A 24,210-nucleotide genomic window follows, 5' to 3' on the forward strand; every position below is an offset into this window, starting at 1 on the left:
AAAAAAAAAAAAAAAAAAAAAAAAAAAGCCACAATATTCCTAAACTGTGGGATAAAAGATATGCATTTGATCTAGGCCACTCTGGTTGTTATTTAAAAATCCACAATTTATTAGCTGAAATATTTTACATAAGAAAATTGTGAAATAGCCACATAACACATCTGAAGACAATTGTCGTTTCTATCAGTGATTATTGGAAATGTACTTAATAAGGCCCAATTAAACTGTTAAAAAGTACTATTTATAGGAATGTATAAGATTTTATTATATAAATAAATATGCGTTCTCATTTTGACATTTTAGTTTATGATATTTTAGATTTTTAACAGCTGCTTACTTTACAGGATCTTGTAAAGTCTTCAGCAAAAGTCTTCAATTACATTTTTTTTTTAGAGAATATAAAATATTTTTACCTTTATCTCTATTTTTTCATTTGTGTTACGCTTTGCTGCTAAGACAACAACAATTTGAGTGTGTAATTGAGATTTTTTAATTAAATCTTAGTAGAAAAAACACCTGAAATGGGAAAAAAAAATCCAGATTTTTAGACTATTTTATTGATATAGTAAGACTTTACAAGCTTTTATTATTTCCTGTGACTTAACGTCCCCGCCTTATTCTAATGGTTTGACTTATGCTTTAAACCAATTTTTTTCAGCTTAGCTGGAGGATGCCTCATAGAAAATAACAGTACTTTCTTTTGAGTAGGCAGGTATTACTCATTTATAGGCTTCCTGTCTAGATTTTCTCCAGCTAGTTTTGGAAAATCTGTTCACCCTCCTCTGACAGGTCACCCTGCGTAACCCTGTGCCTACTCACAGTCTGCTCACCGTACAGCTAATCTCCTCCTAGCTGTCTAGTCAGAGAGGTAGAGACTACTGTATGATGTGAATGCTTTTTTTTTTTATTATAATCATGGAAATTCATTAATACCGTTTGCTTTTACAACAAAGCTCATGTCACCTGTTTACCTCTTGGTTGATTGCATGCGTGGAAAACTGATATGAATTTTATCAAGACGCTGGTATTGCCTTCAGTTTATGATTTGTTTGGATTTTGGTTTATTGCCATAACCATCTCTGTGTGCAGTCATAAACATGAAGCTTCTACTAATCACATGATAACGGCAGAATTGAAAATCTCAGCAATTATTTATTCATCATCATAATGTTTTCCTGCCACATTTGTGTAGCTTGTTTTACATTAATCTTTTCTTATGCCAGTTGAGGCTTTCAAAATATAGAATTGGTAAAGGTGGTTTTTTTGCTTTTGTTCTGTTTTTCCAGGAACTACCATGTGTTTTACTACCTGCTACTAGGTGCTTCAGAGGAGGAGAGACGGGAGTTTAAATTACTGCCCCCTGAAGAGTACTTCTACCTCAAGCAGGTACAAAATGTTGTAAACATACTTTAACAGTTTTCCTACAACAGTATTAGGGCCAGGTTAGAGATAGTTTATTTTTTTTATAACATTTAAAAAACAAATTAAGATAAAGTCATACTATTATGAAGATAAAGTCATAATATTTTTAGAATAAAGTTGCGACATTGGGAGAATAAAGTTGCGACATTAGGAGAGTAAAGTTGTAATATTACAAAAATTAAGTTAAAAAAAATTATGAGAATGAAGTCTTCATACCACAACCTTTTTCAGAAAGAAAGCTTCAAGCTCCAGCCAGCACATGATGGCCAACCAGCACCACCAAACAGCAACCTGAGTCCACTTTGTCATAGAAACACTGATAATAATTTGATGCTGATGTGTTAAAAGATTTAATATTTCCGTATTTGTGAAACCCATGCCAATGTATAACTTAACAAGTTGAGTGAAATTTCCTCGTCTTAGGGAAGATAGTGTTTCTTGTATCATGAAATCCAATTTTGATTTCGTAATATTAGGACTTTATTCTCGTAAATTTGCAACTTTATTCTTTTAATGTTGCGACTTTATTCTCGTCATGTTACTTTATTCTGATAATTTGTAAATTTATTCTCATAGTATTATGACTTTATTCTAATAATGTTGTGAGTTCTACTAATATTATGACTTTATTGTGATAATGTTGCAACTTTATTCTCATAATATTATAACTTCATTCATCTAATGTTTCGACTTTATTCTCATAATATTATGACTTTATTCTAATAATGTTGCGACTTCTACTAATATTATGACTTTATTGTGATAATGTTGCGACTTTATTCTCATAATATTATGACTATTCTCATAATATTATGACTTTATTTTCTTATTATAAAATAAAACCTCTAGCCTGGCCTTAATACCCCGCTGTATTTTTCACATGTTTAAGCCAGTAACATTTGCTTTAAATTAGCTACACACTGACGAAATTTGCAATTAGTATTCCAAAATGGACTTAGATTGGATCTGTTTCTGATGAAAGCTGCCAAGCGTGTGAATAAGCTGCTGTGTACCCTCCGAGCTCGCTCCACACATGTGCTTTGCATGTTAATAAGGCCTCTTTAGTGTTTCCCCTGTTTCCTCAGCCCTTTGTTCACGGGTCCTTTTATTTACCAGGTTTGCCATTTGAGGTTTTGTGATGTCACTATTTTTTTTTTGTTCCTCCTAACCAACTGGTTTTGTTTTATTTCTTTGCAGGAAAATTTTAAGATAGAAGATGAGGAAGATCTGCGTCATGATTTTGAGAGGCTGCAGCAGGCGATGCAGATGGTTGGCTTCCTTCCGGCCACAAAGAAACAGTGAGTGGAGCATTGAAGTGTGTAGGGCTCCTACGGTCTGGAATGGTTTGGGGTTAGGTTTGAGTTATTCTTTGGTCTGGAGTAGAGTGGGGGGAAAAAAGAGAGCATGGTAAATGTTTTATTCCCAGATTGTTCCCAATCCATTTGTCCTCAAGAAGAATCCTCCTTTCTGTCAATTTTTCCACTTCTGTTTTCCCTCCATCTATGTTTTTCCTAAATTTATGCACTCAGTTATCTATCCACGCATAATTCTTTCTATCATCCATCCAGAAAAAATACTTGATTTAAATTCTTATTGATTCATTGTATTTATAATTTTTGCAAAGAGCTGAATCTCTCTTCATGTCAAAAATTAGTACCAACATCTAAATTTATCAAAAAAATATTCATTTTTGTAAGAGGGTTCCTTGATTTTTTTACTCTTTCCTTTGGAGTGTAGAATTTCCTTTCTCCTCTTTTTTTAAATGGGTCACATGATCAGCAATCTGAAAAACCTTCTTGTGAAGGACGTCATCTGCTACAAGTGGACAGCCAAAAGCAGCAGTTAAATGGGGGCAGTGTGTTGTTATAATCCCACACAATGCCTCCATTCACTGACTTCAATCAGATGAGTAGATTGAAGCACTGCAGCAACATCTGTCATATGACTAGCAGTTTTCATTCTATATTACAATTGTGTTTCAGGATCTTTTCCGTGCTTTCGGCCATCCTGTATCTTGGCAATGTCACGTACAGAAGGAAGTCATCGGGTCGGGATGAAGGGTTGGATGTCGGCCCACCTGAAGTCCTGGCTACCCTCTCTGACTTGCTGAAGGTAACCTGGGGGGTTTTAGTCTCATTTTGTCACCTAAGGCTCTAGCACATTTAAAAGTATAGTGGAGAATTTTTGAAAAGTCCCGCCCTCTCGACTTAAAAACAAAGGCACACCTCAACCCGCTCCCGAGAGGAATTAAATATGGGCGAGAGCATGCACCACCCAATTTTTTCTCCTTGTGCACGCTCTGTTCAAAAGTTACATTTATCACCAGAATGATTGACAATTAGGAGGACCACTTATTTTGATAATCCACACAGAAATGGAGCATCCTCCACTATACCTTTAAGCATGAGCACATTTACACACGAATGTGTTTTATGTGTGACAAAAAGAACCCTGTTCATATTTAGACTGCTTGAGTTGGTTGAAAACAAGGAAAAACGAATTGAAATCTGGAATAACGTAGCACACACATCCATTTATAGCTATGATTCATAAACTTATTGAAAGAGCTGCTTAAAGTTATCAAAATAACAGAAAACTCAGACCAAACACTTTGAGTTTATGTTGTTAAGTTCTGCGGTAAAACAATTATATTTCATTATATTTTGACAAACTATACACTATGTATTGGGACATCCATTGCTTTTTGTTCAGTTACACTTGTCAGCTAGATACAATATACTTACTGCATGTGGTGTGTATATAAAAAAAAATGGGGGGGTTGATAAAGGTATCTTCAGCCTTATATTTATATGATCGGGTTTATGATCTCTGTTGGAGATTTCACCTTTAAACAAAGCGTGTCTTTGCTTCAGGTCAAAGAGGAACTGCTGGTCGAGGCGCTGACAAAGAGGAAAACGGTGACCGTCAACGACAAGTTGATCCTCCCCTACAGCCACTCCGAGGTAGACTTCAATCCCCAAAAAACGTTTCTACTAACTGTCTGCATCCTCCTCTCACCCACCGAGACACCTAATGCCAACCTCTCAACTCAAAAACCCTGAAGCTACGGTTTCTCCTTTCAGGCAATCACAGCTAGGGACTCCATGGCCAAGTCTCTGTACGGTGCATTGTTCGACTGGATCGTGCTGCGCATCAACCACGCTCTGCTCAACAAGAAGGACATGGAGGAATCTGTCCCCGTAAGAAACCTCCACACACAATAATTTCAGTAAAATCAGTTTAACGTCCAGCTGCGTGTGACTAATCCATACCTGAATTTTGTCTGCCAGATCTTGTCCATTGGTGTCCTGGACATTTTTGGCTTTGAGGACTTTGAAACCAACAGCTTTGAACAGTTCTGCATCAACTATGCAAACGAGCAGCTGCAGTATTACTTTAACAATCACATTTTTAATCTGGAGCAGGTGAGTAGTTAAATTTTTTTTAACAACCATTGTCTGAAAAACAGGCAATTCATTGAGATTTTAACTTTTCATTTGATAAACTGACTCATCAAAACCTTCCAATTTTATCTATTTTATGCATCAATTGCAATGAAGCAGGTTTTCATATTATTGAGGTATTCTTATATCATATATTATCAATAAGTGAAATTGAGCTCAATAGACACATACAACAAAAAACAGAAAATCTAATAAAATGTGTGCTTAGTTAGTATTTTTAGGTCACAATTAAAAATGACACAAACTTGTGGATTGAAATGGACTCATGCAGGAGGAGTACCAGTCAGAGGGAATCACCTGGCACAACATTGACTACACAGACAATGTAGGCTGCATCCATCTCATCAGCAAGAAACCCACCGGCCTGCTGTACCTGCTAGATGAGGAGAGCAAGTAAGAACAGCTGCACCACATATATGTCACCAAAGCTGAAGATGCCATCCAGTGGTTAAATCCTCCTTTCCCTGCCTCTTCTCTCCTCCCTGCTCCCTACAGCTTTCCACATGCAACAGATAAGACCCTGTTGGCCAAATTCAAGCAGCAGCACCATGGAAACAAGTACTTCATACCCACGCCAGTCATGGAGCCCGCATTCGTCATTCAGCACTTTGCAGGGAGAGTCAAATATCACATCAAGGTATGATGGTTAGACAATTTGTTTAAATGTAAGATTTTCTTTTTGCTACGGTCCTCATATCTGTGACTTCTTCAGGACTTCCGGGAGAAAAACACAGACCACATGCGTCCAGACATCGTGGCGTTGTTGCGAAGCAGCGACAGAGCTTTCGTGCGGCAGCTCATTGGCATGGACCCGGTGGCCATGTTTCGGTGGGGCATCCTGAGAGCCACCATCAGAGGCCTCGCTGCTTTCAACGAGGCGGGAAGGTCATGGGCTGCAAAGACAGCAGGTATTATTAAAAGGGATAGATCTGTTTGTTTGTTTTTTATGATTGTGAGTTTACCAGGATAATTTCAAAAAGATTATGTCTTGGAAAAGTATAGAATTAAGGTATTTGATAATGTTACAAAACTGTGGAAAGGAGTTAGAAAAGTGTAAATTAAGCCTCCCAACCACAGGAACCCAACACATTTGGATATTTATTATCATTTACTGAAATAGCCAAGTATTATTGATTAAAAAAATAAATACTGAAGAAAGACTTTTCTCAATTCATTTAGTAAAAATGGTATAAAAATGCTAGTTCTAGTCAGTAATAGATTAAGACACTCCAGCCCATAATTATTTAAATTACATGCGTCGTAATCACATCAGGACCTTAAAAATTAAAAATCCACTGCAAAAGAATTCAATCTAAGTAGGAAATTTTTTTCTTGAAATAACAGCATTTTTTCTTGAATTAAGCTGAATACACTTATTTTCAGATAGTTTTTGCAGTGTCCCAAGTTCTTACTGCAGAAGGCAAAAATAATGGGAATATCTCCAGGAGCACAGCATTTTCCTGACACTGTCGATATATGAAAATGTGTGCCTTTACAATCAGAGAATTTACAAACTTAAAGTGTGCAAGAAGAAAACTTTTGCTCTGTAGGGAAAAAAATAAAACGCATATTGAATGACACACAAAGACCAAGACCTATTAAAGTTTGATTTAGTTCTGCATAAACTAATACACCAGGAAAAGTACCTATGCTACTGTCATTGTTTTGGGATGCTTTGCTGAAGCAGAATTTGTCCCGCCTCCCACCAATGACCCAACAATTCATTTACTGTAGAAGGGCTTAGGGACTTGTAAGAGAATAAGTTATATCATTTCAGTCAAAGAAGGTAACTAGCTTTGGGGGGACAGAGGTAACTTCTTCCCCATTCCTCAAAATAATGTGAGTCCTCCTGAGCTGTTGGTCCGCCACTACTCTTTAACTTTCATCACTTTTCTACAAACTAACTCCAATAAGACAGAACCTCACCTCATCCACCCTTCTTAAAACTATCACTTTAAAGATATCTTTTTTTTTCATGTGTAGAAAGATGGAAAGGTAACGTCATGCAGCTGTGTTCACGCTGCAGCTCCAGCAGATGTTGTGCTCTGTAATTATCTCTAGGGGCAGCGGGAAACATGATGGTGGCCACAAACGTCTGGGATTGTCTTCGTTTCTAAATCCTCTGCTTATGTTCAATCATATATAAGTAGTTCATTGATGTAAGAAGAGAAATAGATGTGTTAAACTGAAGGAGATGGACAGCAGAAAACAATTCTCCAGTGACACCCATTTCTGATTTTTAATTATTATTTCCTGGTATTTGATCGGCTTCTATAGGTGTTATCCGTCCAGCATCCAGAACTCCTTTAGGAGAACTTCAGCGTTCAAATACCTCCATTGAAAGGATGTACAAGTAAGTAATGTGCATTGATTGTTTAAAAGCTGTTGACTGTGTTTTTGGTTTTTTCTGGGTATGTGTATTTTGTGGGACCCACTAACATGGTGGTTTTACCCCCTTTGTGGTTGATACCTTTTGTTTCATGTAAAATCAGCACAATATTCCCTTCTCACGCTACATGGAAATGTTTACCGTGTTGTTTGATGGGCTTCCACCTAAAACCCGTTGTGCTGAGTGAGATGATGGATATTTGGAAAAGTTCTTCGAATCTTGCTTCACCTCATCTCAGTCACCCATTCCCCCCACCTCTTGGTGACCCCGGTGTGTGCGGTTCTCTCCTCTTCCTCTTCCCTCCACAGACGAGCTTCTATGCTCGATTTCTACTTTGATCACTCAGAGGAGCGCCCTCTAGAGGCCTTTGAAGACATCTTTGCTAGCTATGAGAATAAGAAGTAAGTGAATTTTATGGAAAGCAGAAAAATAATGAAGACAGGAGGCCAAGCAGGAAGGAATAAGTTTGTTTGGGTTTGTTTTGCCTTCTGGTTTTGCTCTCACTCAATCTTCTCAAGCCTACTTCGGTTTTAGAAGACATTGCAGGGTTATTTATTTCAACATCTTTTTCATCAAATATGAAACTCTACAGATTAAGGAAGTTCACTTCTATTGTATAACAGAATTTGAAAAACAATATTCCTCTTATTTTCACTCTTCCTTTTAATGTACGTCTCTTCCTTCTCCAATCTATCAATTGATCCTTTAGTACTCTGGCACAGGGCACAGTAAAGTGTTTGTGCAGGCTTTCACCGAGTATCCACTTAGATTAGGTCCATTAGATGTGAGGCCTTAAACACACACAGTTCTTTAAAGCCATCCAGAGTACCAGACAAATACACAAACTCAACCGTGAGAGCTTCCTCAGAGGAAAATCAAACCACAAACTCTATTTTTGAGCAGTTTTGCTCACTTGACGCAGATCTATTAAATTTAGGAAGAATTAAACACGAAGGACTGTTTCCTTCCTTCCCTGCCTGACCTCTGTTTTCATGGTCAGATTAAGAGAGGCACTGCATGGACTGTCTTTGGGGCAAAGGAAAAGTCTCTGTATTAACCTCACCAGCCCCAGTTAAAGGAGTGCTACCTCACCTGTAACAACAACCCAGCAGCAGCATGGAAACAAACAGACAAGCAAACAAGTCCAATCATCACCAGCTCAGCTCTGCATGTTAACAACCACAGTGACAGAGATGCTTAATGTGCAAAAAGGCCTTAAAGTGGTTTAATCACCTAGTGTACTAGCTTGATCCAACATTTAATTTGAGTACATTTATGCATAAATGGGGTAAATGAGCAGATGTAGCTCTCCTTGCAGCCAGTATACTGATCAACTTTTTTTCTTTTTATTAAATGTCTTTTATAACGAGATGGGGATATTCATAGAAGGGTCACTCCTCTTTACACAACCTCTCTAGATCCTCCTGACTCCTGGTTATCCTTTTCTCCACAGAAGACCGTTAAATTGTCTCTTGTAAACCATTTTTGTGAGCATCTTATTCTAGGTTTGTGAACATTTTATTTCTGCTTCTTTTTTTCTTTACCCCTAAGAAACAAAAAAGTTATAGAGCGTTCCTCAGATTGAAGTTCAGATAATCCCTCAGGTGTCTTTATTTTAAAAGGCCTGTTACATCAGATTGTTTTGTTCACTGAGTAAATGTGCTTAATTTAAAGGTTGGATTTCAAGATGAGATTGTGCAACAAAGGACGAGCTATTTTAAAACTTTTTGCACATTTTTAGCAGGAGTGCCTACAGATATGTTTGTCCGTGTATATTTGTACTTATGTGTGAATACATCCTCTAAATACCTCCATTTCTATTTCTGTTTGTGTGTGGGTCTCTGTTCTTATAAAGGATGTGACAGCATGGTTGGGTGGTCTGGTGTGTCTTGTGGTTTCATGATCGACAGGAGAAACATATTTTGCTTCACACATGAGCAGTATGTGAAACCTGTGTGTTTCTCTGTGATCCTGACCCTCAGCTGTGGTTCTCACCGTGTGTTTTGTTTTTTGGTTGTTTTTATTTTGTTTTTGTCTTGGGTGACCATTTTGGTATTTTTTCAATTGGAGGTGTCCTAACAGAGGTGTTCCGACTGTCCCTTCCTTTTATTTTGTCTCTCTCCATCTTTCCCCTCCCCGTTACTCTTCTGTCTTCTCCCTCTTTTCTGCTTTTTTTTCTTATGTGTATCTCTGGTGTGCAATCAGAGAAATGCATTCAGAGATCATCAGCTCCATAAAGAACTTGCAGCTGGACGGAGAGGACCCTCGCAAGCTGTTGCAATCCTGGGGTCGCCTCCGCTTCCCACGTCACGTCCTTCAGTGAGTCTGCAGACAGAGCTGGCATTGGCTCTTCTCCAGATCATTCTGGTCTCAGTCGGCTCAGACAGAACATGCTCCCATTCTGATATCAGCAGCTCCAGCATGAAGGGTGTCCTGAAACCCAATCCTGCCTCTTTATCAGAGATTTAGCTTTTATTAGAGTCTGAGAGTTAGACCGGAACAGGAGGGCATTTGAAACTATTATTGATTTTTTTTTGTTTTGTTTGGGGGTTTTTTTTAACCATCATAGTCGGTTTGGATTCAGTGTATCTCTGATGTCTGGACTTTGACTAGGTTGTTCTAATAAAAAGAAAATCCTTTGGATTAAAACAGGATTGTCAAACTCTAGTCCTCGAGGGCAGATGTCCTTCACCTTATAGATGTGTCTCTGTCCAACACACATGAATTAAGATATTGCTTCTTGCCAGGTCAACTTCTAGTTTCCTGCTAATGGTGCTTATATTTCAGCGTTAAAATAAGATGCATTTAAAACTAAGTTCAGTTTAGTTCAAGTCGTCTTCCCAACAATCCCAATTGACTTCCCCAATTGAGGATGTTATTCATCTTGTCGCCTACACAGGTTATTGCAAAGCTTAAATGGGATTGCTGTTGTCTTTGTTTTTGCTTCCCTTTCAAAAACTGTTTGACTGAACTGCTTAAGTTCTATCCACCATGTATCCCTCTCAGATTCCTTCAGCTACAGATTTTTTGAGGAAAAGCTACGTAGTTGGTAGTTTATCAGATGAAAGGGAAATGAATGCAAATACATGGCAAACATTTTAGCTATCTATTTATAAAAATGTTTCAGACCAATCTTTCCTTCTCTGTCCTCCTCATGAGGCCCCCTGGTGTGTTGGTCTGTCATATATTATTCCTAACAAACGTGAGAATATATCAAGAAGCTCAGAGAGTGTGAAAAACCCTGTAAATTTAGATGAGTGTATATAATGAAACCAGGAGAGCATGTCTGTCTGTGTGGGCTGATAAGTCATATTCCATCTCTTGCAGCAAGCTTCTTCATCCTCTTCGACGTTATTTCACTGTCGCTGTCAAACATCTCTGTCATTCATCCAATCTAGGTCTAAGCCTTCATTTCAGCTCTCACTGAATGCATGAAGAAGTCACCCGGCCTTACTAACCACCATCTGCTTGCCTGTTCCTTCTTAAAGTCTCAACCTTTTTTTACTCACTCTGCATCTCCTCTGTTGTCAGGAAAAACAAGAATGTCAAGCAGAAGCAGGCCATCCCCAAGGTAAAGCCAAAAGTTTTAAAAGTTAGAGTTAGTGCTTTGGCGATCAGAATGCTTATCATATGCTTTCCCATTCTGTAGAGTTTGTTGGATTCGCGCTCTCTAAAGTTTATTGTGAGTCTAACGCTGCATGACCGAACCACAAAGTCCCTGCTCCACCTGCATAAGAAGAAGAAGCCGCCCAGCATCAGTGCCCAGTTCCAGGTAATCTGAGCTTCTGCGGCGGGTGCCATGCATACCTGTGTCTTGCTAACACTACAGCAAACTTCTTGTCTTTTTTTTTTTTTCTTCAGAACTCCCTGAACAAACTCTTACAAACTCTGAACAAGGCCGAGCCTTTCTTCATCCGCTGCATCCGCTCCAATGCAGAGAAGGTAGGCCACAAACAAGTAAGAATTAGTTCCTGAAGGGCTGAGCTACCTCCAACCAATGCTTGTGATGTCAACATTTGTGCACACGAGCAGAAGGAGATGCATCTGGATGAGGCGTTGGTGCTTCAGCAGCTGCATTACACAGGAATGCTGGAAACTGTTCGTATTAGGAGGTCAGGGTACCCGGCCAAGTATACCTTCCAGGTAAAGCAGATATATTCCTCTTCTTCAATACAAAAATTTACCCTAAATGTTAGGCTGGCATAGTTGTAAAAATATTCAAGGTATCCTAATGCTGTGCGAAAAAAAACTAATGTGTTCTGAAATAGTTAGCATTAGGATCTTCTCTTACTCATCTCATACCTCTCACCCTCTCGTCTGGTTCTTTCAGGAGTTCGTTGGACAGTATAGGGTTCTGCTACCGAAGAACTCCTCTGCCTCCAAAGAAGACATCACAGAGCTGCTGGGGAAGAAAATGGGTCTCGACCCGACAACTTACCAGATCGGCAAGACCAAGGTAGCAAACGCGTTTCATTTAAAGGGAACAGTAGTGATTATTTTAGTATTTTTGCAATTTCAGAGCATGTATTTGGTTGACTGAGGTCTTTACCAGCTCTGATTTCAAGAGCATGATTTCTTCTAGCTAATGTCGAGCTGCACAGCCATAATAATCATTTGTAACGGTTCATATTTCCTGATAAGCTCTGCTACTTTGAGGGTTTCCTGCTCAGTTGAACACTTTTAAACATAAAGTCTTTGAAATTTAGACTTTTGGCTTTAATGAATTTAAATAAAAACATAACCCACCAGGGAGCTGTCAGTAGTTATTACCTTTGCCAAGCAGGTCATTTTTTCATCCCGGTGGTTTGTCTGTCTGCCTGTTTTCAAAGTAACTGATAAAGTTATGGATGGATTTTGCTAAAATTTTCGAAGAAGGTGCGCATTATGACTGGTAACAAATGATCACATTTTGGTGATGATCTGGAATCACCATCAGGATCCAGGTCTATTTGAAACATTCCATGAATACAGGTATGAATTTGGGGGAGAAATCACAATATGTTGGATGAAACGAGCGACTAGGCGGAGGCCTGCGCTTTTAAAGTGATTTTCCTGAATTAAACCTAGATCTGTTATGTTTATGTTTTATGAGTGTGTTTTATCCAAACCAATTTGTGATTGTTCATATAAAATATTCTGACCATTTATATATTATTTTATATGTCCATTCTAATTTCTTTTCCTAAATGTTAAGGCTTGAAGATTGTCTTACACTTTGTAACCCAATCATTTTCATTTTGCTTTTTGTCTTGTCTGAAGGTATTCCTGAAGGAGCTGGAGCGACAGCAGCTCCAGGACACGCTGCACAAAGAAGTGATGCAGAAGATCATCTTCCTTCAGCGCTGGTTCCGAGCTCGCCTGCAGAGGCAGGAGTTTATAGAAATGAAAAGAGCAGCCGTCGTGATCCAGGTAAACCAGATGCACTGTTTTCTCAGCCTATCAGCTCTTACAATGTTTTGCTTGTTTGTTTTTTTTTGTTTTTTTTTTATGGTTAAATAAGAAGTCTCTTGTCCTGGTATGCTAGGTTTCATGGCGTAGGTACTGCAGAGAGGAGCAACGGCGACGCGCAGCTACTGTGATCCAAGCGGTGTGGAGAGGGCACCAACAAAGATCCGAGTTCCACCGACAAAGGCAGGGAGCAACAAAAATACAAGCTCTGGTCAGAGGACACTCGGCACGCAGGAGGTAAAACCACTCAGCAAAAGTCACGATGTTCACATGTCCTACAGTCTGCCAAAAGGGTTGGGGAGTACCCCATTTTATTTGAGTGTTTTCCAGCTGTGGTTAGGTACTGAAACAAATCTAGTTTTACACTTTTTTTCCTTCCTTCCTTCCTTCCTTCCTTCCTTCCTTCCTTCCTTCCTTCCTTCCTTCCTTCCTCATTTCACTGCTTTCTCTATCTGTCCCTTCATTCCTCATTTCACTGCTTTCTCTATCTGTCCCTTCATTATTTATCTCTCCTTTCTTTCATTCTTTTTCATTATTTATCTCTCCTTTCTTTCATTCTTTTTCATTATTTATCTCTCCTTTCTTTCTCCACATATTCCATTTTTCCTACCCTCCTCACATTCTACATAGACATTACTTTCTTTTTTCTTGTTCTCCTTGTATTTTTCCTTACTTACTTCCAAGAATCCTTTTTTTCTTTCCTTCCAGCTGTACTTCCTTCCTTCCTTTCTTCTGTACCACTCTTTAATCTTTGTTGTTGAGATCTCTTTTGTTTTTTTCTTCTCAAGACAAATTTATGGTGAGACTTTTTTTAATTAGCATTTCTGCTTATTTCAGGTGTCAATCCATCCGTGAGGAGAAGAAAAAGAAAGAGCAGGAAGAGGAGGCTAGGAAAAGAGCAGAAGAAGAGAGGCAGAAGAGGGAAGAGGAGGAGGCTATGAGAAAAGCAGAAGAAGACAGACTGAGGATAGAAGAAGAGGTGCAGAGAAAGGCAGAGGAGGAGGCAGCAAGAAAAGCCCTGGAACAAATGGAGGAAGAGGAGCAAAGACAGGCAGGAGAGCCTCAGACACGTGAGGACCCAGATATTGAGCTGGTCACTGAGGAGATGCTGGATGAAAGTGCCCCAGAGGAGGAGCAGGGGAAAGACGAAGAGGTGTATGATGAAGAAGAGGATATGAAGCCTAGTGGTACAGAGGCTGAGGCTGGACCCCAGCTAGATAAGGAGGAGGAGGAACCTGGTCTGCCCTCAGATGAGGTCACACCAAACACACTTACAGCCATATCTCCACCTCAGGAGGACGAAAAGTCCAAAAACACCTCTACGTCTCCACATGCTGGACTGAAGAGGCGACATGCTGGCCCCGTTACCAAGGTCCCTTCATCCAGGAGCCTGGAGAAGAGAGAGCAGAGGAGACGAAGAGGCCTGGAGCACAGTCAGAGAGAATCTCAACGCCTTGCCTCTTCTTTATCATCAGCCACCAACCAAGATCAAACATCCCCCCCAAAGAGCCAAAACCAGGAGACATCCAAGCTAAAGGAGCGTTCGGACAGCAAGGAGCTGGACCAGTACACCTTTGTGGAGTGGAAGACGAGGGAGGAGAAAGGAGGAAAGAAGGAGGGAAAATCCTCTCCTCCCTCTGCAGGTCCGGTTCGTCCATCCAGCTTACCTCTGCAGCCCGTGGACTCTGCGCAGGATAACGGCTCAGGGGAAGCCATCGGGGCTGTGAATCTGCAGCGCCGCTCTGGAGCAATGAAGGAGAAGCCAGAGAAATGGAAGGACTGGAGGAGCAATGGGGAGAGCTCTGAGTGCACGAGGTCTCCACCTCACAGCCAAAAGGAGAATGTAAAGAAACCCTCGCTGTGAGTCTGCTGTTACAACCTTCTATTACTATCCTAACCCGTTAATCTGTTAAACCTGCTCTGCTTTGCCTTTCATTCATATGTATGCATTCTCTCCCTGCAGGAGGGAAACGTCCCAATCATCCGTCGACAGTTTGTCTCCAAGTTCTGAAGGAGCCTGGGCGATTTCTGTCAGAGACCCCTGGGCGCTCAGAGAGGTACTGTAACCTGCCCAGAATTCTATTTTCATCACACCTTTACAAGATGATCGAACAAGAAATATAAAGACAGAAAAGGAAACGTGAAATAAAAGGTTTCCTCGACTGATTTCTGTTTAGATGGTGTCGTTATCATTTATCCTTTTCACAACCTGCTTCCCATTTCCCCCCCTTTCAGGTTTATGGTAGCAAATTCCTAATTTGTCCAAACAAAATAAATGAATCACATCCTATCCTTCACCTTTGTGGGGCCAGCAGTAAGGAAGGCTCTACATTATAAAAACCCAAAACATAAAGATTTGTACATTTACATGTGTCACACAGTAGATATGAAGAAGTTATGTATTTTTCTTGGGGTAGATGACCTCCCCTTAATATGCAAATAATCAGACCTGCTGCCGCAGTGACATGGCTACACACCGGCATAGCATAGCTGGGACAAATTTGAACGTATCGACCTGCTACCCTGAAATACACTGAAATACAAGCACCATGCTCTCTGTAATACCACTTGAAGCCTTTTCTAATACCTGATTTTTGCCTGTATTGTATTGGATCATAATGGTATCAGTCAATTCTCAAAGCTGCGATATCGCTATCATATCAGAATTAAATAAGCTATATTGGGACAATATATGCTAACTGAATTGGCAATAGGAAGCTTTCTGGTCCAAGCTTCTTCCTGCAAGCACTATTCAGATAGCACTTATTATGGCGACCGGTGAAGCATACCTGCAGTGTCCTTACCAATTTTGATGTACTCTGATATAAAGAATCCGTTATACGCAGAATAACTCAGTACAGATATTCCAAAATTGAGCTTTGCAAATAGAGATGAATTTATTTCTAAATCTAGAATCCAAAAAAGCTGGAAAATTCAATTCAAATCAGTTTATTTATATAGCGCCAATTCACAACATAAGTCATCTCAAGGCACATTACAGTTCAACCAGATCATACAGTCAAATTGATTCAAAAATCAATTTCCCACTTTTTATTCTGTAATTTCTCAAGCACTTTTCAAACCAAAGTATGTGTATGTGGCTCGTTTAGTTTTACTGAGGAATATGTGGGCTTTGTTTTTGACACGTCACCATGATTTGTTTTTAAAGTCTACATTGTTTTCATTAACCTGCAGATAACTCCGTCAGTTGAAGGTCATGGTGACAGCTCAAGGTCAAGCTCATTCAGAAAGAGACAGCAAGAGGGTGCTGGACAGCCAGACTCCATGCAAACCAATGCAACCACACCAGACAGGTAAACATCTAAATCCAGTGTGTAACAGGAAAAGCCAAAGATTAAACATTCCTGACGTTTTCTGGGTTTGAGATATGATCCTGTCAACCATTTCTATCTAGATAGACCTGTTTGTGAATCTTTTCTTTTTACTCTGGAGGTTATGGTTTTTTACGTTTTTCCTGCTCCACAGGTCAGTTGGCTTTTTCAGCAAGATTTTAAAGAAAAGGACCAAAGAGGCCCAGACTCCAGACAATGGAGACCTGACGTTTGCTCAGAGTCTTATCGACAAGTCTACAGCTGGTGAAGGTAGAATATAACATGTCAACAATTCCCCACATTTAAGAGAGCTGATTCCCTTTAAAAGATGTTTATTGATCCGTTTGGTCTCAGCCCAGGCAGACAGATTTGATACATCTTTGGGTTTAATAAAAACAAACCTTTCATCCCTACAGCGCCTCCTCCCGGCCTGTCAGTGCGCAGGAACCCTACGATTAAGATCAGCCGTGCTACCCGAGTGTCGGAGCAGTGGGACGCGTCTCTGGACAGAGTGATAACAAATGCCAATGAGCTGCGGCACCTCGACGAGTTTCTGGGCAACCAGGTGAGTGGAAAACTGAGAAATGTTGACTCTTTACCGGATTTGTTTTATTACATTTACAAAAACAAGAACTTTTATGGAGTGTACTTTTTTTCTCTTTTTCTCCTTTCTAAGGTGAATGATTTCCGCTCCAGAGGCAAGTCTCTGTCACCTACAGAGTCTATCTTTATCACTGCCACCATGCAGTTTAGAGAGCATATAAAATCCATGTATTCTGTCCCGGTAAGGAGATTCGAAATGTACTTAATAAGAATGTTCATCATTGTTAAACAGTCCCCCTAACCTCTACTGGTGCCCCACAGAACCCTACCATCGGCTACAAAGCACTAATGTCCGGCTTCAAGAACAAAGTGACTGTCCTGGCCACAGACAAACAGCAGGAGGACGTTCAGTTAGTGGTCAACCTGTTCCAGTCGGTGCTGGATGGGTTTATCAGAGGTGAGGTGAAGAAGGAGGAAGCCGAGCCCGTCAAGGTGAGACTAATTCAGGACAATGATTGATCTGAATCTGGAACCAAAACATTGTTCTAACAGCTGCGACTCTCTTCCAGCCCACCAAAACCAGAAAGAAAAGGAGGAAGAAAGATAAAAGCGTAAGCATGCAAATTGTATTTTTCTTTCTTTTTTTCCCCTCTCCTGCTGTAGGTATGTTAGTTTTTAAGTATTCCCTCTTTTATTTATTTTTTGTTGTTGTTTTTTCTTTAGATGGAGATCCTGCTGGACCATGGTTTCGTTAACTATCAGGTCAGCATCGTGCAGTCATGCGACACGTGCAGCTCTTACATCTGGGGCATGGAGAAAGCCTACATGTGCAGCAGTGAGTAAAAACCCAAAGACGGCCATGTTTGATCTTTACCCTGTATCAAAGTGAATCGGTTTAATAAACCACCTATTTTTACAGATTGTAAAATGATATGCCACAAGAAGTGCCTTGCTAAAATAAACATCAGCTGCTCCAGTTTCTGTGCCAGAAAGGTATGTTGGAGTTCACTCATTGCTAATAAATGTGTTTTGTAAAGCAATGCTGGTGTGTAGTTGAATAAAGATGGAAATTATTGCGCTTACGGATGCTCAGAACGATGAGGAGGTCAGCGGGCGCCACTTCGGGGTGCGTGTTTGCCACCTGGTGAGCGATAAGAACCCTGTGCCAATGGTGCTGGAGATGATGCTGGAGCATGTTGAGATGCACGGCCTCTACACAGAGGGAATCTACCGCAAATCAGGCTCCGCCAACCGCATGAAAGAGCTGCACCAGCGGCTAGACACAGGTTAGATCCTCTCTTAGTCGGGTTCTTCAATTAGACATGAAAGGAAGTCCTAAACTTTGTGTTGCTGCTCTTCAGAGCCTCACCTGGTAAACCTTGAGGAGCATCCCATCCATACAGTGACAGGCCTGGTGAAGCAGTGGTTAAGGGAGCTGCCTGACCCACTCATGACCTTCACTCATTACAATGACTTCCTGCATGCAGTGGGTGAGTGGAACACGAGTCAAGGCCAACTCAAAACTGTACTAAACAGATTTAGATATGTTTTCACAGCATTTGATTTAATATTGATCTTCCATACCTCTGAACTTTCACCGTATTAGAACTGCCAGAGAAGCAGGAGCAGCTCCAAGCCATTTACAAAGTTCTGGAGGAGCTCCCCACAGCAAACTTCAACACATTAGAGCGGCTCATTTTCCATCTTGTCAGGTAGATATTCTCCTCCTGGTGTGTTTCAAGTTGCACATGCAAAGAAGTAGGTACACATATTTAAAAAAAAAGGTAGTTAAGTTGTAAATTTAAAGCTTTAAATGTTATTGGTCCTAACAGTGGAGAAATTAGACTTTTCTCTGATGGTTTTCCTGCAGGGTCTCTAAGGAAGAGGCTCACAATCGCATGTCCCCCAACTCGTTAGCCATTGTGTTTGCTCCGTGTATCCTGCGGTGTCCCAACACAGCTGACCCGCTGCTCAGCATGAAGGACGTTGCAAAGACCACGACGTAAATCAGAAATAGAATAAATGTACTCATAATTAATTTTTTTCTGTCTGATCTGAGCTCACTCTCTGCTCCTGGTTTGCATGTAGGTGTGTGGAGATGCTCATCATTGAGCAGATCCGGCGCTACAATGAGAAGATGGAGGAGATAGAGCAGCTGGAGTACGCCGAGGCTCTGGCTGTTAATCAACTTAAACTAAAGCGAAAGAACACAGTGAGTGAAGATTAGAAAGAAATATATATATCTCCATCTCTCTGATCAGCACTGCTGCTTTTAATGCAGGCTTTAATCCCACATCTTGCAGTCTGCTACATTTTGTCAAAACTCATATGTATCCCTCATTTCTTAGGCTTTTAGTTTCATACATGCATATTTCATCATTAAGATCCAAAATAAAATAAAACACAATGCCATCAGATTAGGTAAAATACAGCTGGCCCACAAGAGCCTGCTGTAGTTCAATCTGAAGTGAGTTCCAGTCTTCAATCTGCAGGTTGATGCCTTATTTAAAGAAAATGTTTATGTTTAGAGGCTTTATGATTCCCACAAGATGCACAATGAGTTTGTAGACTGGTAGGTCTAAGAGTAACTGAAAGCTCTGTGAACAGCCCGAGTCTGACCCAGTAAACTTAAAAGATACTGACTGTGGGTTTAATTTTTCTTCATAGATGTGACCGCTTGAAATCTAACGACCTACTCATGTAATTACATATCATCCTCAGTGGTTCCAGCTTAAAGCTCCTGCTGAAAAAGCATTGAATGTATTAAGATATCAGCATTAAGTCAAATTTAGTTCTTGACTTTTAAAAACATGAGGCTTCGCCCTCTGAACGTTCCATTTAAAGCTCCATGAGTATCAAAATGATCTATAACAGCAGGTCTTGGGGTCAGATCCCTTTATTCCATGAGTATAGGATCACTTTTCACCAAAAGCGGAGAACATGCATCTGTTTTACGGAACTCACTGATATTCATGAACCATATTCATTATTCCATCAGTTAATCCCACTGCACATGACCTCTGTCAGGTTTTACATGGGTAACATGGTTAATGTTCCTTGTCTCTCTGTAGCCCTGCCGGCATTTACCTCTCAGGTTCCCAGCTCCTTACAAAGGAGTGGTGGTATGTATCATCCTAGGTCTAGAGTACGTAGATGTAGTGTGGAGCAGTGCGCCATGTTTAAGCACCTATGCATGGCATGTTAGATACAGGTGCTTAGTCTTTTGTTCTTTCCTTTTATTTGTAATTTTTTTTTAATGGTTTCTCTGCTGTTTTGCCTTAATGCAGTTCATTGGTTCATACTAACTGGGAGTTGTTTGCATGTTCTTCTTGGTTTCTTATTTGTCCTTCTGGTGATGTTAAGGGATTTATTGTTTTTAGGGTACCATGGGATTCTTTAATCTCCCTTTGTTAAACAGGGATCTACCAGAATTGGGACTTTAAAGGCTATATGGTTTTAATACAACAGTTTTCTTATGTGAATACGGAGCCTCGTGTTGATTACTGCTTGAACTTCTTCCTAGCTGACCTGCTAACTCCCATCTAGTTTGTGTTCTCAGTAGAAATCTTGCTATCTTGCAAAGGCCTCCGAGGTTTGTTGGAGATAAATAGTTGCCAAACAGGATCACAAAGACAGTGAAACACAGCAATAGAGGCGGAGAATATGTTGGCACTATTGCAAACCTTCTGGGACTTGGCCTCCTGAACTGGGGAGCAGCTGAGATTCAGTCAGTCTGAAGAAGCTATTCAGATCAACAGCTTTTTGCATTTTGTAACAAGCCGTGTAGAAAACTCAGCATGTGGAAAAAGATGCTCTGGTGCTGATGAGATTTGATGAAAAAATTAACTGAGCTTAAACTGCAGAACCTGTTAGAGGCTGCAGAGAAACTAGGAGGAAGTACCACCTCTTAGCAGGACAATAACCCAAGAGCATGGAGGTGTGTACTCTGAAAGGCTTGCAGCTGTAACTGCAGTGGTAGGCATTTAAGGTATTTTATGGTATTAGAAGAAGCAGTCTTTCTCTTTAATTAAAAAAAAGCCGTCCAACTCTTTGTTGATCTGTTACATTGAATCCCAGTAAGATCCCATTACATTTAGGGGTTGTTGTTACCTGATATCATGGGAAAAGCTTCAAGCAGTATCAAAACGTTTGGCACTGGAGATCATTTTTTTCACCGTTACTCACAAACGTGCTGTAAGACTGTGTGTGTAAATGCATGAAGTCCACAGGTGACATCACTTGGCTTTTCTTTTGACCTCACTTACCATTTTGGCTCCATTCTGTAATAACTGGTTTAACATACTGGCTGAGCTGGTAGGTTATGGGTCTGGCTGCTGTGTCTTGTGCAGATGCGAGAGAAGGCCAGTTCTGATCTCAGCGCCGTCCCTGAGAACGAGCCGCTGGACTCGGATACTGAGACAGAGAATAATCTTTTGGATCGCATCAAATCCATCAAACAAGAAAAGTAAGGATGTTTGCTCACCCATTTTGTCAACGGTTACATCAACTGGTCGTTTGTAACCATTCCTCTGTTGATTCTCAGAGACGAACTGGCTTGTCGGCTGCCAGAGATGGAGCAGCCCGGTTCAGACCAGGAGAACCTGGACTCCGAAGCTTCCCTGAGCTCTGAGAGTCTTCTGGATGAACAGCAGCAGCGCTTGTCTGCCCACGGCTCTGAGCCAGAAGGTCAGTATTAAGGTACAGTGTGGCGTTTCCTGCCTTCTACCTGTTCCTCTCACACGCCTGTGGGTTTCTGACCAGACCCCGGGGCCGCTGGGTTTGGCCCTTCCTGTCTTTTGTGGTGCAGGTCTGGACCAGTGATGGTGACGGGGCGCTGATGTCTGCTCTGTAAACAAAGCAGGTTGGAGGAACAGCAACCGTGTTTGTGTGTTTGTTTGCATGTAAATTCACGCATGGCACAGATGCATGCTCAAACGTCGTCCAGACGCCGTCCACACATTTGGGCACGATATCAAAGAAAATACTTGGAAATGTTATTTCCTGGATATACAGTCATGTGAAAAATGTGGATTCCCATTAGATATTTAGTTTTTAATCCAGGCATCTCATTACCTAAAGATAACGGAACAACCGTTTAAACATGAAGTATGCTGATGAAGATTCTCAGTCATCCAGGTACTAGTCATTCCGTAAAAGTTTTAAAAAGCAATCCGCTGGACTTGGTTTCCAAGGATTGAAGACGTTTCGATTTCCCCTCCAGGAAGCTTCCTGTCATGTTCGCTCCTGGAGCGGAAGTGAAACGTCTTCAAACCTTGGAAACCAAGTCCAGTGGATTGTTTTTTAAACTTTTACGGAAAAACGTGAAGTAGCAATTTGGAACATGAATGATTTTCAAACAGAAGAAGAACTCCCTAATAGACAGCGGGTTTGGCTGGAATATCTCCCATGAAGCTTCCTGTTGCCATCTACCGTTTCTGAAGTTGTCAGAGGAAGTTGTTCCCCATTCATCACTTTCAGCTGTGAGACATACGAGGGTTTCTTGCATGTTCTACCCGTTTGAAGCCACGTTACTGCAAGATCTGGGCTCTGACTCCGCCCAGGACTTTCCATCTCTTTAATTATCAGACAGTACAATGTGTTCATGTTCTATTTATTTTCTTTTTCCTCAAGCACATTGGGATACATCATGGGCAACACACTGTACTCAAACCATGACCCTTCCACCTCCATGTTTCACAGTTAACCTGATATATTTTACCTTGAATGCTGTTTGATTTGCACTAAATCTGTCCACTGTTTTGGTGTCCACTAAATCTCACCAAAAATTTTAATTTTTTTTTTTCACTTTTTGTTCTTGTTGCCTTTCAGGGTTTGTTGTTTATTTATATGCTATGAATTTCTTAGTAATTAAATGTATTCCTCTCCAAGTATGTCAAGCTGCACAGTCTGTCACAGCATGTCCTGTTTTTTTTTTTTCAAATGACTGTATTTCATCTTACATAACATGGTTGCATGATCTTCCTTTTATTTTTATTCACCTTCCTGAATCCATTGTGGGAAACGTCTAATCAGTCATGTGATCTCCTAACTTCTGGATAATTTCTCATCCTTCTCTCTATTCCAGGACAGTGTGGCGTCCAGCTGAGAAGACACAGGCCAGTTTTTCCTGCAAAACCTTCAGATCTGGCCCAGCGACCTAGAATCGCCAGTGGACGACCACCTCTGGCTAACCTCACCCCTGCCAGCTCCAGCTCCTCTCTGTCCAGCTGCGCCTCCACGGCGTCTCAAACCTCTAACTCCTCCTTCAGGCATCCCCTGCAGCGCCGCAACCCTGTCATCCCAGACACCGTGAAGCTGCCTCCAGGTGTCCTCCCCCAGCAACCAGCCACCGGTTCTTCACAGACCTTCCCCCTTCCTGGAAATCGGGCGCTTACGCATCTCATCCATAAACGGGAGCAGCCTGGCCGTCGTAAAGACAGCATCCAGTCTTTGTACCTCGATAACCCAGAGTGTGGCTTGTTGCTGCATTTCTCCTCCTGTCCTCCCTCCGCTTCCTCCTCTTCATCCTCCATCGCCACGGCTACGCTCCAGCAAAAAAATATAGCAGCCCCCAAGGGTCACAGACGCTTTTCTGACCCTGACATACCCTACATTGACGACGACATCTGAGCTGCCAAGATCCCTCGGATGGACACGGAGGAGAAGAACGGCTGCAGGAATGACCTATATGTTTGAATGGCTGAGAGAATGTTACAACAGAAACTGATTAAGGCGCCTGAAATGTGTCAAAAGTTTTGTTTTGTCCTGTTTGTAGGGAGAAATAACTGGACAATTGGTTGCCAAGCACCTTTTCTATCATTTTTAATATACTGTGGTTACTGTTGTTGAGTACAGTTTGACTACAGGCTGCATCTTCTGCTGCCTCATGGTGTGGTTTTTATCATTTGGGCAAGTAAAAGTAAAACATTGCAGTTCTAGTCACACTTTTCCCTTTTCTCCTAATGTTCACAATTGCTAGCTGGTGCCTTGATTTTGATAACCCATTTTTCACACCATAATACCTGCTCAGTGGACCTCTGTTGACGTTCTGCGTGTACCGTACTGATGTGGAACAAAACACGTTCAGAACAAGGACCTCACCAGTTTTATCTGTCGCACAAAACATCACCAGATAGGAAGTCATTGCTTTCAGTTTTGCAAAGTGAAACGGAAGCAGCACAAGCCACTTTCTCCCCATAGAAAAGAAAGAAAGAAAGAGAAGAACACAAGCCTGACCACGATGCCATGCCACAGCTTCTCTGAAGTCTCTGAGTCACGTCCTTCATTCAAGGAACGCCACTTCGCTCAGACGTGGACAGTCCCGGCGAAGAGAGCAGCTCCCGTCGAGGCTGATAGAAATAAATACTAATTTTTCTCTGTGAGCGCTGAATGATGTTTGCTAGTGTGTCTGGTTAATGAGGAAGATGTTCCTTTGTGTGACATGTAGTGGAGGATGTGTTTTTGGACCGAATGTCAAAGAGCTGTAATGGTTTTTAGTATTAACATGAAATACATGACATGATGCTTAGAGCAGCTGCTGTGGTGCTTGATTCTTGGTATTTTGTTGAACATAGAGAGCCACTGAGGGAGATATACAACATCTCAAACTAGA

At 40.9% G+C, this 24,210-nt stretch overlaps 1 protein-coding gene across 8 annotated transcripts in view; it reads left to right on the forward strand.

Annotated features, from left to right (window-relative positions):
* Nucleotides 1-23,536, forward strand: part of myo9b (myosin IXB) — a 66,422-nt gene extending 42,886 nt beyond the window's left edge. Inside the window, exons 7-45 of one of the 8 annotated variants that reach the window (XM_015399549.1) lie at nt 1,287-1,386; nt 2,620-2,720; nt 3,405-3,534; nt 4,296-4,385; nt 4,506-4,622; nt 4,713-4,847; nt 5,158-5,279; nt 5,382-5,523; nt 5,599-5,794; nt 7,164-7,239; nt 7,584-7,676; nt 9,481-9,594; nt 10,807-10,846; nt 10,925-11,047; nt 11,137-11,217; nt 11,308-11,418; nt 11,606-11,731; nt 12,535-12,684; nt 12,800-12,960; nt 13,561-14,583; nt 14,687-14,780; nt 15,919-16,037; nt 16,210-16,325; nt 16,472-16,620; nt 16,732-16,839; nt 16,920-17,090; nt 17,168-17,209; nt 17,322-17,433; nt 17,518-17,591; nt 17,692-17,884; nt 17,960-18,088; nt 18,205-18,310; nt 18,469-18,600; nt 18,687-18,810; nt 19,670-19,720; nt 20,948-21,063; nt 21,142-21,284; nt 21,360-21,459; nt 22,684-22,902. In XM_015399549.1, coding sequence (XP_015255035.1) covers nt 1,287-1,386; nt 2,620-2,720; nt 3,405-3,534; nt 4,296-4,385; nt 4,506-4,622; nt 4,713-4,847; nt 5,158-5,279; nt 5,382-5,523; nt 5,599-5,794; nt 7,164-7,239; nt 7,584-7,676; nt 9,481-9,594; nt 10,807-10,846; nt 10,925-11,047; nt 11,137-11,217; nt 11,308-11,418; nt 11,606-11,731; nt 12,535-12,684; nt 12,800-12,960; nt 13,561-14,583; nt 14,687-14,780; nt 15,919-16,037; nt 16,210-16,325; nt 16,472-16,620; nt 16,732-16,839; nt 16,920-17,090; nt 17,168-17,209; nt 17,322-17,433; nt 17,518-17,591; nt 17,692-17,884; nt 17,960-18,088; nt 18,205-18,310; nt 18,469-18,600; nt 18,687-18,810; nt 19,670-19,720; nt 20,948-21,063; nt 21,142-21,284; nt 21,360-21,436 — 5,287 coding nt within the window. In that variant the 3' untranslated portion in view covers nt 21,437-21,459; nt 22,684-22,902. Of the gene's footprint in view, nt 1-1,286; nt 1,387-2,619; nt 2,721-3,404; nt 3,535-4,295; nt 4,386-4,505; nt 4,623-4,712; nt 4,848-5,157; nt 5,280-5,381; nt 5,524-5,598; nt 5,795-7,163; nt 7,240-7,583; nt 7,677-9,480; nt 9,595-10,806; nt 10,847-10,924; nt 11,048-11,136; nt 11,218-11,307; nt 11,419-11,605; nt 11,732-12,534; nt 12,685-12,799; nt 12,961-13,560; nt 14,584-14,686; nt 14,781-15,918; nt 16,038-16,209; nt 16,326-16,471; nt 16,621-16,731; nt 16,840-16,919; nt 17,091-17,167; nt 17,210-17,321; nt 17,434-17,517; nt 17,592-17,691; nt 17,885-17,959; nt 18,089-18,204; nt 18,311-18,468; nt 18,601-18,686; nt 18,811-19,669; nt 19,721-20,947; nt 21,064-21,141; nt 21,297-21,359; nt 21,460-22,683 lie in introns of all 8 variants that reach the window. The other 7 variants (XM_015399556.1, XM_015399512.1, XM_015399565.1 and 4 more) reach the window with 7 other exon arrangements.
* The last annotated feature ends 674 nt before the right edge of the window (nt 23,537-24,210 follow it).

This window comes from Cyprinodon variegatus, unplaced genomic scaffold, assembly GCF_000732505.1.
Source record: "Cyprinodon variegatus isolate N-32 unplaced genomic scaffold, C_variegatus-1.0 Scaffold30, whole genome shotgun sequence".
Taxonomy (NCBI): domain Eukaryota; kingdom Metazoa; phylum Chordata; class Actinopteri; order Cyprinodontiformes; family Cyprinodontidae; genus Cyprinodon; species Cyprinodon variegatus.